A 13,328-nucleotide genomic window follows, 5' to 3' on the forward strand; every position below is an offset into this window, starting at 1 on the left:
TCCAGTGTGAAAGCCAGGGATATTGCTACGCATCCTACAACATACAGGAGAGCTGCCCACAACAAAGAATTGTCTGGCTGACAATGTCAATAGTGTGAAGGCTGAGAAAGCTTTCTCTAGATCCTAGAAGATGAATGGAATAAGATCCCCACTCTTCTCCTCTCAGGTGGGAAGCTGTTCTTTTGATGCGAGTGAGTTTCTTTCTCTGTCTGGCATTTGTTAGAATCTCCTTAGCAACAATTCTCTTTTAGCCTATTTAAGGTGATCATATTCCTTATGATACACAAATATTTAATTTCACAAATAGGCATTCTTTAAAATCCTAATATTAATATTATAAAAATAATGATATTTCTTAGTTCTGCTAACATAACGTTCTAAGATAGCAGGTTAAAGATATACAATGGACTTATTTATTCACGTGACAAATATTTACTATGTCCTTACTATATACAAGCCACACACTATGCTACAAACTAGGCATATACTAGTAAGAACAGACAAGGTCCTTACCAAATAGCAGCCTAAGCGTGTAGTGGAGAAGCCAGAAATTCACGAAATAATCACATGAACTAGTAAAAACCTGAAATTATGGATCAGAGCTATAAACATACATGTGAGACAGATACAGGATGGGGGAGACTTAACATAATAGTTATGGAAGTAAGAGAAGGCTCCTTTTAAGGTGGTAATGTCTAAGCTGGTATCTGTTGAATGTATAGGTACTGACTACAAGAAATCTAGAGGGAGCAAGCTAGACTGTGGGAGCAGCATGTGCAAAAGTCCCGGGGAAACAAGAAAACATGGGGAGTGTAAGGGACTCCAAGAAGAACAGAAAACTTGGAGTAGATTTAGCAAGAACTCTTAAGTGGCAATGAAAATGATAAAGAAGCTCTCCTAGATCTAGACTAAGAAAACAGTGTTCCTACCTTGATGCCAGTGTGTCACATGGCGATCCTTTCCTCTTATGTGAGTCTGGGTTAGCAGGGTCGGATGAACTGTCCCCGAGGCCACTCATGTTGAAAAACTTCACACCTAAAAAAGGAAGGACAACAATGAGAAATCTACTCTGGTGAGCTTTCTAACCACAGGAGAGGAGGAAGCTCCCTTATGTTAGAAGATATCTAAACACTACAGGGTCTCTGTGAATACCTAATTACAGCCATCATAAAAGTATCCCCATCTATACAGAGTCATCACCTATTTAGTGTTTCTACACTTTCTTTTCTGTATTTGTAAAACAAAATAAATAGTCCCTTATGAAATCACAAAGGTCAAATAGGATGAAAGTATTATTAGAATAATGAAATAGACACTGAAATTTTTTTTCAGAGAAAAAAATCACTTTCAGATGTTTCTAAGAACAATGTATAACTGGGAGTCAGAAAAATTATTTCTTATATGTATTTATTTTAGATTATGCTTTGAAAAGAACTTGAAACAACTTTTACTCATAAGGTTTGGGATTTTATACTGCTAAGAAAATAAATAATACATCTACAATTAAAGTTGAAGTAATGAATTAGATTTGGTACTTACCAACTCTGAATTCTATACTCCTAACCTTGTGTTTATGTAGTCAGGCGACAAAGATCAAATGTTTAGTCTATGTTAGGATCTTGGTATAGATGCCAGAGAACACAAAGTCATTTCCCTGAGCACGCCAGTCAGGTCTCTCTCTCACATGTTGTGCCAGGTAGTGACTACACTTACAGATCCACTCTGACTTGTCCCTATCAACCACTATTCTCTGTAGAATCCCGAACGAAACTCAGAATCCTATCCCTGGCCTTATATTCATCACGACCTTTTGTATGTTATTAGTGCCAAACAGCATATCTCCCACATTTGTTTTCACCCCATCTACCCTTGAAAAAGGAAAGAAAATCCTTGCTAAATGGGAAAAACCTTTAACTTTTCCTTTTCCACAGCAATGACAACTGTGCTTATAAAGCTTATTATAAAGAATGCTGAGATCCATAAGAATCTCTCACATGGTTTTAATTAATACGTGTGAGCAAATCCTTTTTCTCTAGTCCTGAAACTTACTGTCTCTAGCCTGTCCTTTGTCAATACCAAAGACTGTCAGTTTCCCCCTTTTCTGTGTACAAATAATAACTAAAATTCTAATCATGAATTTATTATTTCATGCAACAAAAGGGGCACATTCTGAATTTCTCCCACATGAGAAGTGCAGTTCATAAAAACCTCCAACCCCTAGGATTGCAGTCTTGTAATTGCTTTTTACTTTTCTCCTTCACTTCTCATTTCTAATCAGTATCCATGTCCTGTCAATTCTTCCTTAATAAGAGATCTCAGATTGTCCCTTCCTTTTTATTCTCAGATATAGTTATGATTCTAGTTGGAACCCAATGCTTCATTCTGGATTAATGCAAGATCCATGTATCTGGTTTCTCAATTCCAGTCACTCTCACTTCTAATCTGTCCTATAAACAGCACCTAAACCATTCCTGCTCAAATGTCATTTCCAAGATATCAGTTCCCTGATGAGGAATCAACTGGGTCCCCCTACTGGAGCATGGTGGTTGAAAGCATGGGCTGTGGGGTCAGAAAGGCCTTAAGTTGAAGTCCTGGCTTAACCAGTACCTACTTATTCTTGGGCAAAGTGTATAATCTCCTTAAACCTAATTCCTCATCTATAACATACAGATAATAATTACCTTCACCCACCTTCAGATCTGTTGTAAGGACTGAACGAAACAGTGCACGTAAAGAGCATACTCTAGTTCCTGGAGAATGCTGACTGTTATTTCCTCTTTAGACAGAGAGCTCCATGAGGGCCTAGGGTTCACTTGTGGATAACTCATCCCAAACCTTCTTATCAATAAATACAATGGACACTTTTCATGCCTTCATTTGTTAGTGCTCAATATATGCTATTATTATTATTATTATTATTATTATTATTATTATTTTATTGGCCTACTTGGAGCGGCATTTGAAATAACCTTCTGAAACACTGTCACCCATTGGCTTCTGTGATCCCGTACTTCCTTCATTTACTTAACAAATAAATCAAACATCTATCATGCATCAGACACTGTGCTAAAAGCTGAGCAAATAAATGGTCAGCAAAATAGAGGTTCCTGCCCTCAGGGAGCGGGAGACATAAGCAAATAAGACACAAAAGTAACATATAATTTTAAACTGTGATAAAAGTTACAAAGGAAAAGAATACAAAAGGAAAAGGAAAAGAATAGGAAAAGAATAGAATAGAATGTTTCTCATAGAGAGAAGCAATAGAGGAGACCTAATTTTAATTGGGGCCCTCTCCAAAGAAGTGATGCACAAATCAAACCTGACTAGAACAGTGTGGTTTTCTTCTGATCTTATTCTAAGTACTTTTTGCCCAATTCTTGGGGGTCAGAATTCCTCAAGGTCCTAATGTCCAAGGCCTCTTTTTCCCTCAGACTACATACATTATCCTCGGGTGATACTATTCACTCAGCCTGATTTCAAAACACATCTCTATACTGATTATCCCCAAATCTCCACCTCTAGCTCAGACCTCCTAAGTCTCAGAGCCATAATCCAATTCCTCACCAGCTATCTCCATCCAGATGTTACCCAGGCACTTCAAATTCAACTTTCCAAACTGAACTAAACCTCACCTCATATATTTCTTCTTTTAGTTGGTATGCTGGAGTCCTTCTAACCTCTTCTCTCATACCCCATATGCAAGCAGACATCAAGATTTGTCAATTTTTATTTCCTAAATATTTCCCAAATCCATCCCTTCTTCATAGCCTCCTCTCATCACCTCCTGCTGGACCATTTCTTTTTTTTCAAATGTTTATTTATTTAGAGAAAGAGAGAGAGAAAGAGAGATAGTATGACAGGGGGAGGGACAGAGAGAGAGGAAAGAGAGAATCCCAGACAGGCCTCGATCCCACGAACTGTGAGATCATGACCTGAGCTGAAATCAGGAGTTGGACGCTTAACCGACTGAACCACCTAGGCACCCCTCCTGCTGGACTATTAAAATAGCCTTCCAGATGGTCTCCCTGAGCCACCAGAGCAGGCTATCAGAAATGTAAGTCTGATCATCTCCATCTCTTGTTTAAAATTCTTCACTAAATCCTCACTGCTGAAAGAACAACATTCAACCTCTTGGACATAATATACAAAATTTCCATCAGCTCTCACCTACTGTGCATCAATTATAGAATTTGGTGAATAAGTGACTAAACGTCTATTCAATCATGTACTTAACAGATTATATATGTTATATATTATATATGACACACATATATATAATCCATAGGAAACAGACAGAGACACACACATGTAGATTACGTATGTTAATTTTAGTTCTGACACTAAGGAAAGACTTTAAAAATAAAATCCTTGGTTATATTCCACGTTCCCAGAAAAGGAAAACATTAGTCAGAAAACTTTAAATTGATCACAACGTGGGTAGCCCTAATTTCACCAGCAACAAATATTTACTGAGTTCCTAGTATATGCCAGCCTCTGTTCTAGGTACTGGGGATACAACCGTGAATAAAATTTATAAAAATCACTGTCCTCATGTCCTCATAGAGGTTCATTCTATTGTAAGGCAGAGAGATAATAAATAAAATTAAAAAGTAAATTATAGAGTATATTAAAAAGTGATATGTGTTATAGAGGAAAATCAGGCAAAAACAGAGGTGTAAGTGTGTAGAAGGGAAGGGACAGCAGTTTTAAGTAGCATAGTTAGAAAAGGCCTCATTGAGAAGGTGAGATAAGAACAAAGACTTGAAGGATGTGAAGGAAAGGGAAAGGTATCTGGAGGAAGAGTGCTCCTGGCAGGTGCAAAGGGAAGGGCTGTAAGGCCTTAAGGCTGGAGCATAACTATGCTTTTTGCAAAAGATGAAAGAGATCAGTGTAGTTAGAACCAGGGAGTGAGGGAGCAGATGAGCTCAGAAAGATTACACGATGAGGCTACATCGTGTAAGGCCATAAAAACCATTTTAAAGATTTTAGCTTGACTCTGACTGAATTAAGCAATCAGTGGAGGGTTAAGAACAGAGGAACGACAAGATCTGATTTTCATTCTAAGACTTCTGCTATAAAGGGTAAGTACAATCTTTCTCATTTCAGTAATTTGGTATTTAAGTTTCCAACTGCTAAATGGACTTTATCATTTGGATATCCCACTGTCTCCTCAAACTCAATATGTATAAAATATGCTGGATGTTTACATTCCAGACTTCTGTTAATGATGAATAAATAAGACGAGTTGCGTTGTGGAGTAATGTCATCATAAAAAATACTTGTTAAATCTCTTGTGGTGGGGGGAGAGGAAGGACCCATGATAAGAAAAATAATTACAGTAATTGCAAGGTGGACAACCTCAATGCAAAGGCAAACAGGCCAGACTTGTAAAAACAATCACCACAATAAAAAAGATGTCAAAAGACCTGACATGTTTGTTAGTATCTCTTCTGAAACCCAAACACAAAATAATAATCATCTAAGTGATATATTACTGTAACTAATACAACTGCTACCTTCTTTTCCTAAGAAACTCACAGAAGCATAAATGAGGTTATCACAAAACCAAATATCACAGAAGAAGCCACCTCATTCTATATTCACATAGAAATAAAATGTAATGTTTTTAAATGTACTAATACAAATAATGAAATTATGCAATAACCTTTATAATAATGGGACATTAATTCTAAACTTTTCAACAGAAATAGAAATAAAAGAGAGCAGAAAATGAAGGGGGGAATATAATGAAAGATAAGACTCTGGAGTTTGCTAAACCAAAAGAAAGAAATTAGCTAATTCCCACCTCATGCTCAGGGGCCACTTCTTACTTCCTTATCTGCCTATCTTCTTTGCCTCCAAAGACATTAGGTTATACCTATCTGAGAATTTACCCATCTGGAATTCTACTGACTCTCAAAATAGAAAGGGCAATATACTATGCTTATTATACTATACTGTACTATACTATACTGTATACTATGCTATAAATTATAATTCTCTTGTTTGTCTTCCATTCTAGATTATGAACTCAAAGCCAATTACTAGATCTTTTTACTGTATATCCAGTATCTAACATAATGCCTAAAAGATACAGAAGCTAAGATAGGTGATGCATTAGAAGTGATTATTTAACTAATATGACATGTAAAAGTTTAAAGGATATTTCAGATATTTTATGGTTAGTATATTTTCTGGAATCATTCATAAAGCTTTGGAATTCTTTCCTATAAGTGAGACCATGAGCTTATCTGAAATCCTTTTTACCCTATTTTCAATGGGGGGAAAAAAACCCAAGCCCTATCTTCTTGATCCAGAAACTGGAGAACATCTCTTCTAATTTTGAAAAGGTAAAAATATACTATTTAGGGAAAACCTCAAACAATATTTCATAGTACTATAAAAACATAGTCATGTCACAGTGATACAACTGTAAACATAAATAATATAACTTCATAGACTGGATCATTTTGAGCAACAAATAAACCTAGATTGAAAATAAGATCCCCCATACTGTGCTCCCCTCAGACTACTGGCTAGAGATTGACATCTTCTAAATTTATCCAAGATTCTGAGGCTGAGGAGACATTAGACAATAACTCAACACCAGCCAGACAGGCTGACCTACCAAAATAAGAGCCAACAGTAAGAAGCTATGAGAGGGTTACCAACAATTTGCTGATGATATGAATCTGGTATTAACTGCTTTCTATTTACAAAACACAATATACAGATAGTGGAATGCAAATCCCCTGATGAGTGAAAACTATTACAGCTGTTCTATTTGTAGAGTGGCTTTATATATGCCAGTAAGGGTACTTAAATAAGGTTCATTAAGAAAAGATTGTTGGTTTCAGGAAACAATTTGCATACCACCTTTTAAAAAGAGGTAAGGTTTCTAAGTCAAAGTACCCTGCTGATTTAAAAAGAGTTGCTAAGTTATACTCAACCTCATGCAATCTGTAGAGAACAGTTTTGGGAATCAGAAACCACATCTATCTCAAATAGATCAGACAAAACCAAATAGGTGAGGCTGAAGAAATAGGTCAGTGTTTTATGTTTCACTTGAACTATAAATTTCTACAACATAAGAAATTTGTCACTCATCTCCCAGATTTAGCTGAGAACCGCATAATTTGAAAAATAAGTAACAATATGTTAGTAAACAGCTCTAATAAATATACTTTAAAATGCTTAGCAGGCAATTAGCACAAAGCAGCACAGACATGATGAGAGGGACATTCTGAGGGCCAAACCTCTCCAATTTGACAGCTGTATGAAAAGAATCACATAGGAAAATCATTATAAACAAAGAGCTCCTGCAGTGGGCAACTGCCATAAAGAAGTATTTCTCAGACTGGCATCTTCAGACACTTAGGGTTCTCTAAAAGAAGTTTTCAATTTCTCTTGTCTTTTCATTGCAATGTCAACTGAAATCTTTCTCAAGTGATAAGAAAGTATTGGGATTTACATCGCCTTTTTTATGGTTGGATACTTTTCCATTGTTTGTATACATCACATTTTGTTTATCCGCCAGTTGATGGCCATTAGGTTTTTCCATTTGGGGACTATTTATGAGGAATGATTCTATGATCATTTATATGCATAAATGTGAACATGTCTTCAATTCCCTTGGTATTTTAGAGTGGAACTACTAAGTCATAATAATGTAACTCTCTTTAGCTTTTCGAGAAACTGCCAAACTGTCTTCCACAGTGGCTACAGCAATGTACAAGCATTCCAATTTCTCCACATTCTCACCAAAAATTGTTATTTTATGTTTTGTAATTTTATTTTAATTCTGGGCGTCTTAGGAGGTGTGAAATGGTATCTCATTACCGCTTTGATTTACATTGATTTCCCTAATCAGTAATGACACTGAACACCTTTTCAGGTGCTTATTGACCATTGTGTATCTTTTTTTGGAGAAATGTCTATTCAGGTCCTTTGCCCGTTTTTAAGTTGGGTTATTTGTCTTTTTTTGTTAATCCATGAAAGTTCTTTATATTAGGGTACTAAGCCTCTACCAGATATATTATTTGCAAACATTTTCTTTATGAACAGTTTTTAATTTTGATGAAATCCAATTTATCTATTTTTTTCTTGTTTAGTAAGTGCAATGCCTGGACTTCCTTAAAGACAATTTCTACGGATTGCTATTCTTCCTGGGTATATACCATACTTTCTTATTTCTCTGAATGCCTCCTAACTTCTTGTTAAAAACCAGATATTTTGAAGCTAATGCCTAAAAAAGATTTCCTTAAAGGTCTGGAAACAAAAAGTCTCTGCATCCACAAAGCCAGAGACCAAAATTCAGATGGTGGCTCTCCCTGGCCCAGAGAAGAACCCCTACCCCAATAAGTCTCTGCCACAAATGGCCTGCCAGGATCTGAACTCTTATGCCCAGGAATAAAAAACAAAGGCAAAGAAATGGATTCAAAGCAATGAACTCTTAAAAATAAAGACATCATTTTTTCTTAGTTCATTGGTTCTATAAAACATCTGATTTTTCTTAAGAGGTTTTTTACAGTAAAAGAAAATCTTGTGCAAAATATTTTATATATTAATAATAAAGAAATTATCAAGGATTTAATACTTTAAATTCTACAAGTGTGTCATGTCTGAAGTAATACATTTAACAAATTTATGTTTAGGTTAAGAGACAATGCTTTTTTTCTTTGCATTATTTTTTTCTAAACGGAAAGAATAAGTTTGGAAAAACTGTAAAAGTTTATTTTTTGTTTTTTATTAACAAAAATATAGGAAGAAGAGAAAAATCAGTTTTAAAACCCAGTATTTTAAATCCCTCTCATTGACTTTATTTAAAATTTAATTTTTTAAAGTTAAAAAATAAACATAAACGCATTCACCTTGCTAAAATATTCCTATTGTATGAATTTGTCCCTGAGGAAAAATAGTTGGCATATGAAATACATATCTGTGGCAGCTATCATATAGTAAAACAACTGGGCAGAAACACCCTCAACATTTCCTTGCAAATCCATGAAATTAAATGATTCCAGTTATCATACAATTACATTGGGTAATTAATAGATATACTGTATATGACTTCCAAAAATCGGTACTATATCATTCTAACTTGTGGAAGATATGTTGGTATTTCTTTAAAAAAAAAAAAAAGATTAAAATCAGTCTTCCTAGCCACAGCTCTCTTTAACTGTGTAAACAATAAAATAAGTGTTTGATATTTACTTGCATGTGCACAGGAGAAGAGTTTGTAATAGTTTAGCAAAGAGGTAACAGCCTTGAAAATGGTGGTCATAGATGTAAAAACTAAGTGATAAAAATTTCACTCTCTCTCTTTCCGTCAATTCCATTCTCCTTCACAGATTCAGAAACTAATGAGCAGAAGAGAACGAAGATCAGTGGCCAGAAGAGAATGAAGATCAGCTTTAGATACAGATAATCTACAGATGATTATCCAAACCCAAAATCACATTTACTACATGAAATTATTCCAATATCTGATCAGAAGTTGTTCAATTTCCCACAAAATATTTCAGAAACTCATTTCAGAATATAGTATGGTTAAATGTACATAGATAAATCAGTAAAAGAGAAATAAACATACTGAAATTTGATCCTTAATATTATAAGGCAGTAGAAGTACCAAGCTGCATGGGTTAATAATTTGCCAAAACAATGAAATTATATTTTGAGGGCACTAGAAAATGATCAAGTCAGGTAAAGCCTCCAGTTAATTTTGGGATCATCCCCCTAGCTGGAGCAGAAGTGGCTTGAACGAAATCACCATACAAATGTACATACAATCCTCATTACCCAAATTTGCAGAACATGCATTTTTTAAAGCCTAGCTTAAAACTTAAGTCACCCTACTTGATTCATTTATATTTGGCAAAAACCTTATTGATACCCATGGGGAAACCAAAAAAAAATTCCCCAAGCATCTCAGGTGAATAGCTAGTTAAGTAGCATTTATATTTCCTCAATGATCATGCTAATTGCTCTAGTCATATCCCTTCCAGTACAATGCCCAACAAATGGCCAACTCGAAACAAGTGAAACTCAAATTTCACTTTCCAGTGTTCTCAACAGAATAACACCTATGAGAGTAACGCTTATAAATTTTTTTTAATTTTTTTAATGTTTTTTTATTTTTGAGAGAGAGAGAGAGACAGAGCATGAGCTGGGAAGGGTCAGAGAAAGAGGGAGACACAGAATCCAAAGCAACCTCCAGGCTCTGAACTGTCAGCACAGAGCCTGATATGGGGCTCAAACCCATGGACCGCGAGATCATGTCCTGAGCCAAAGTTGGACACTTAACTAATTGAGCCACCTAGGCGCCCCAGTAAGGCTTATAAATTTTAAACTGGAGACTCAGATTCAAAATTTCAGAATCAGAGGGACCCCAGCAATTGTCATCTAGTACACTGTTTCTCAAACTTTTTGACTATAGGCCACTTAAGAATATACAAAATGCCTATCTTGCCTGTTCCCATTTTCACAGTATCAAGTCAGTAACAAAGAATTTGAGCAGAAAAAATAATAAAAATTGTTCACAAAACAGTAGGCCTATTAACATGCATTTAATTACAAGATAGGACAATATAATAATAAGAACTGTGTGTGTGTGTGTGTGTGTACAGTTTAAGTATTTTATTATGTATTAACTCATTTACTCTTCACAACTGCCCTATGAAGTATGCATTATTATTTCTACTTACAGAATCACTGAGTTCAACAATTTTCTTATAAACTACTGACGATGATGATGATGAAGATAACAATGATGATGACCAACACTTACACAGGATTTACTATGTGCCAATCATTGTTCTAACCATCGAATTTACATTTTTTAACATTTATTTATTATTGAAAGACAGAGACAGAGCATGAGCATGGGAGGGGCAGAGAGAGGAGGAGACACAGAATACGAAGCAGGCTCCAGGCTCTGAGCTGTCAGCACAGAATCCGACACGGGGCTCGAACTCACAAATGGCAAGATCATGACCTGAGTTGAAGTCGGACGCTCAACCGACTGAGCCACCCAGGCACCCCTGGAATTTACATTATTTACTCATAAACCTTACTAATTCAATTCACTCATAAAGTATGAGACAGGTAACTTTATAACCTATTTACAGATTGTAAGAAATGAGGAAACTGAGGCATAGAAACATTACTTGATCTGCTTAACATCATAAGTAGCAGAGGTAAAAATCATTAAGTAATTTGGCTCCAGAATCTGGCTATGCTTTAACTCATATAACTAATCTATAGTCACATAACTGAGAAGTAAAAAGCCAACAACAGATTCCCAATATTTGCTTTTGCTTCTACATTAAAATGCTTCTTCATTAGGAGTTCTCTCAGAAAAGCTGACATTAAATTGTGCCACCTGTAGAAATCCTGGGTGGTATTTACAGGGAGTTTCAAACACACGAACAGAGAGCCTTCTCAATTCTTCATCCAAACGTCACACAGAAATAAATAAAATTGATTGGATACCCAATCCTGACTTCTCTCATCATTATAATATAAAACCAATTATTTCTTATAAATGTAATTTACCTTAAAATATAAACATGTTATTCCTTCAAAAGGTTTTGCCATACAAACCCTAATTTTTGTCCAAAAATTTATAAATCTTGGATTCTAAGATCATATATATACATCCACACACATATAAAATTCTTTTCAATAACATCCAAATCATCTTTAGGAATCTACCTTCTGGAATTCTGGGCTCCCACCATGTTTCAACAGACTTTCCCCTGAAAAAAATCTTTACAGGCTTTGTTCTACCAGATAAGATTCTCAGTTAACAAATCCATGAATCTCCAAAGTCCCATATCATAGTCTCTTTAGAAAGGAACAAAGATGGAAACAGATATCAAGTTCAAAATGAGTGCTACTATACGGAACAGCTGACCTGTACTCTCCCAAAATGTCCATTTTATGGAAGACAAAGAAAAGCTGATTCCAGGTTAAAGGAACCAAAGAGATGTAACAACTACACAATGTGTGATTCTGGATCAGAGGACTGATAAAAATTTAATATGAACTCTAAATGCGATAATAATAATAATAATAATAATAATAATGAAAATGTTGTTTCCTGAATTTCATTATTATGTTGTGGTTAAGCAGGAGAAACATACTGAATATTTAGGAGTGGAAGAACCTAAATGTCTACAACTTCCTCTCAGATGATTCAGCAGCAGCAGCAGAAATAGTAGCAAATATACAGAGAGATAAAGCAAACGTAACAAAATGTTTCCAACTGGTGAAAGTGGGCAATGGGCAATACACAGGGCCTACCAATCTTGCAACTATGTGGCAGGTTTAAAATTATTTTGATAAATGTTAAGGAGAAATAGAGAAGATAAAAATCTTCATTGTGATATGAAGAAAAGAGACTTCTTAGAGTCACTCAATGAAGGAGTTAAAGAAAAACACACCTAAGCCAGAGTTCAGTCACTAGATGATTCTGTTTTCTCTCCCTTTCTCTTTCATAAATATAAACTCCTCTTTCTCTCTCTCTCCATTGGGAATCAATAGTCTGATTTCAAATAATAGAAAATACAAGTTAATAAATATATCTCCAGTTAAATGAAAGCCAGAAATCTGGAGTGTGTTCTAGAAACCAATGAGACTTTATTTATTTTTGTTAAATTAAAAAAAAAGTTTATTATTTTGAGAGAGAGAGAGAAAAAGACAAACATTAGCTGGGGAGGGGCAGAGAGCAAGGGAGACACAGAATCCAAAGCAGGCTCCAGGCTCCGAGCTGTCAGCACAGAGCCCGACGTGGGGCTCGAACTCATGGACCACGAGATCATGACCTGAGCCGAAGTCGGACGCTTAACTGCGCCACCCAGGTGCCCCTACCAATGAGACTTTAAAGAGAGAGGCAGTAGGATTATTTTGCACCTCCAGCCCCTGCTTTAAAGCACTCTGCTGCCAACAGATAGTCTCGCCTCCATCTCCCAAATTCATTGTTTATCCCAAACACAGGTATTGTTTGTCAGCCAACTAAATCTAACTGCCTTTAACATCTATGGTGGTTAAAGCCCACTCTTCAAGCTGATAGCTATCACTCCACGGTGACAACCGTCTTCTCCTTTAAAAGTGAGTAGGTGGGTGTGCACCTGGGACAAGGATGAGGGAAGCTCCTGGGGTGCTGACATTGTTTTACTTCTTAACCTGTTTAACAAATATGTTTGGCACATGATAATTCAGGAGTTCTACACTTAAAATCTGTAACTTTTATCTGTATAGTGCTATAATTCAATTAAAAAATCTATTAATTTTAAAAAGCCTCCTGCCAAAAGTCCACTTACTGA

The 13,328-nt window shown here is 35.7% G+C and overlaps 1 protein-coding gene across 7 annotated transcripts in view; it reads right to left on the reverse strand.

Moving 5' to 3' along the window:
- The window catches only part of NCOA1 (nuclear receptor coactivator 1), a 186,474-nt gene that overhangs the window by 89,849 nt on the left and 83,297 nt on the right, over positions 1–13,328 (reverse strand). For all 7 annotated transcript variants that reach the window (XM_047067823.1, XM_047067826.1, XM_047067824.1 and 4 more), the window contains one exon: positions 930–1,035. In XM_047067823.1, the coding sequence (XP_046923779.1) occupies positions 930–1,018 (89 nt within the window). In that variant the 5' untranslated portion in view covers positions 1,019–1,035. The remainder of the gene's footprint in view (positions 1–929; positions 1,036–13,328) is intronic.

Source organism: Lynx rufus, unplaced genomic scaffold (assembly GCF_022079265.1).
Source record: "Lynx rufus isolate CCGP_SWC_20201006 ecotype Redwood Valley unplaced genomic scaffold, mLynRuf1.p SCAF_8, whole genome shotgun sequence".
Taxonomy (NCBI): domain Eukaryota; kingdom Metazoa; phylum Chordata; class Mammalia; order Carnivora; family Felidae; genus Lynx; species Lynx rufus.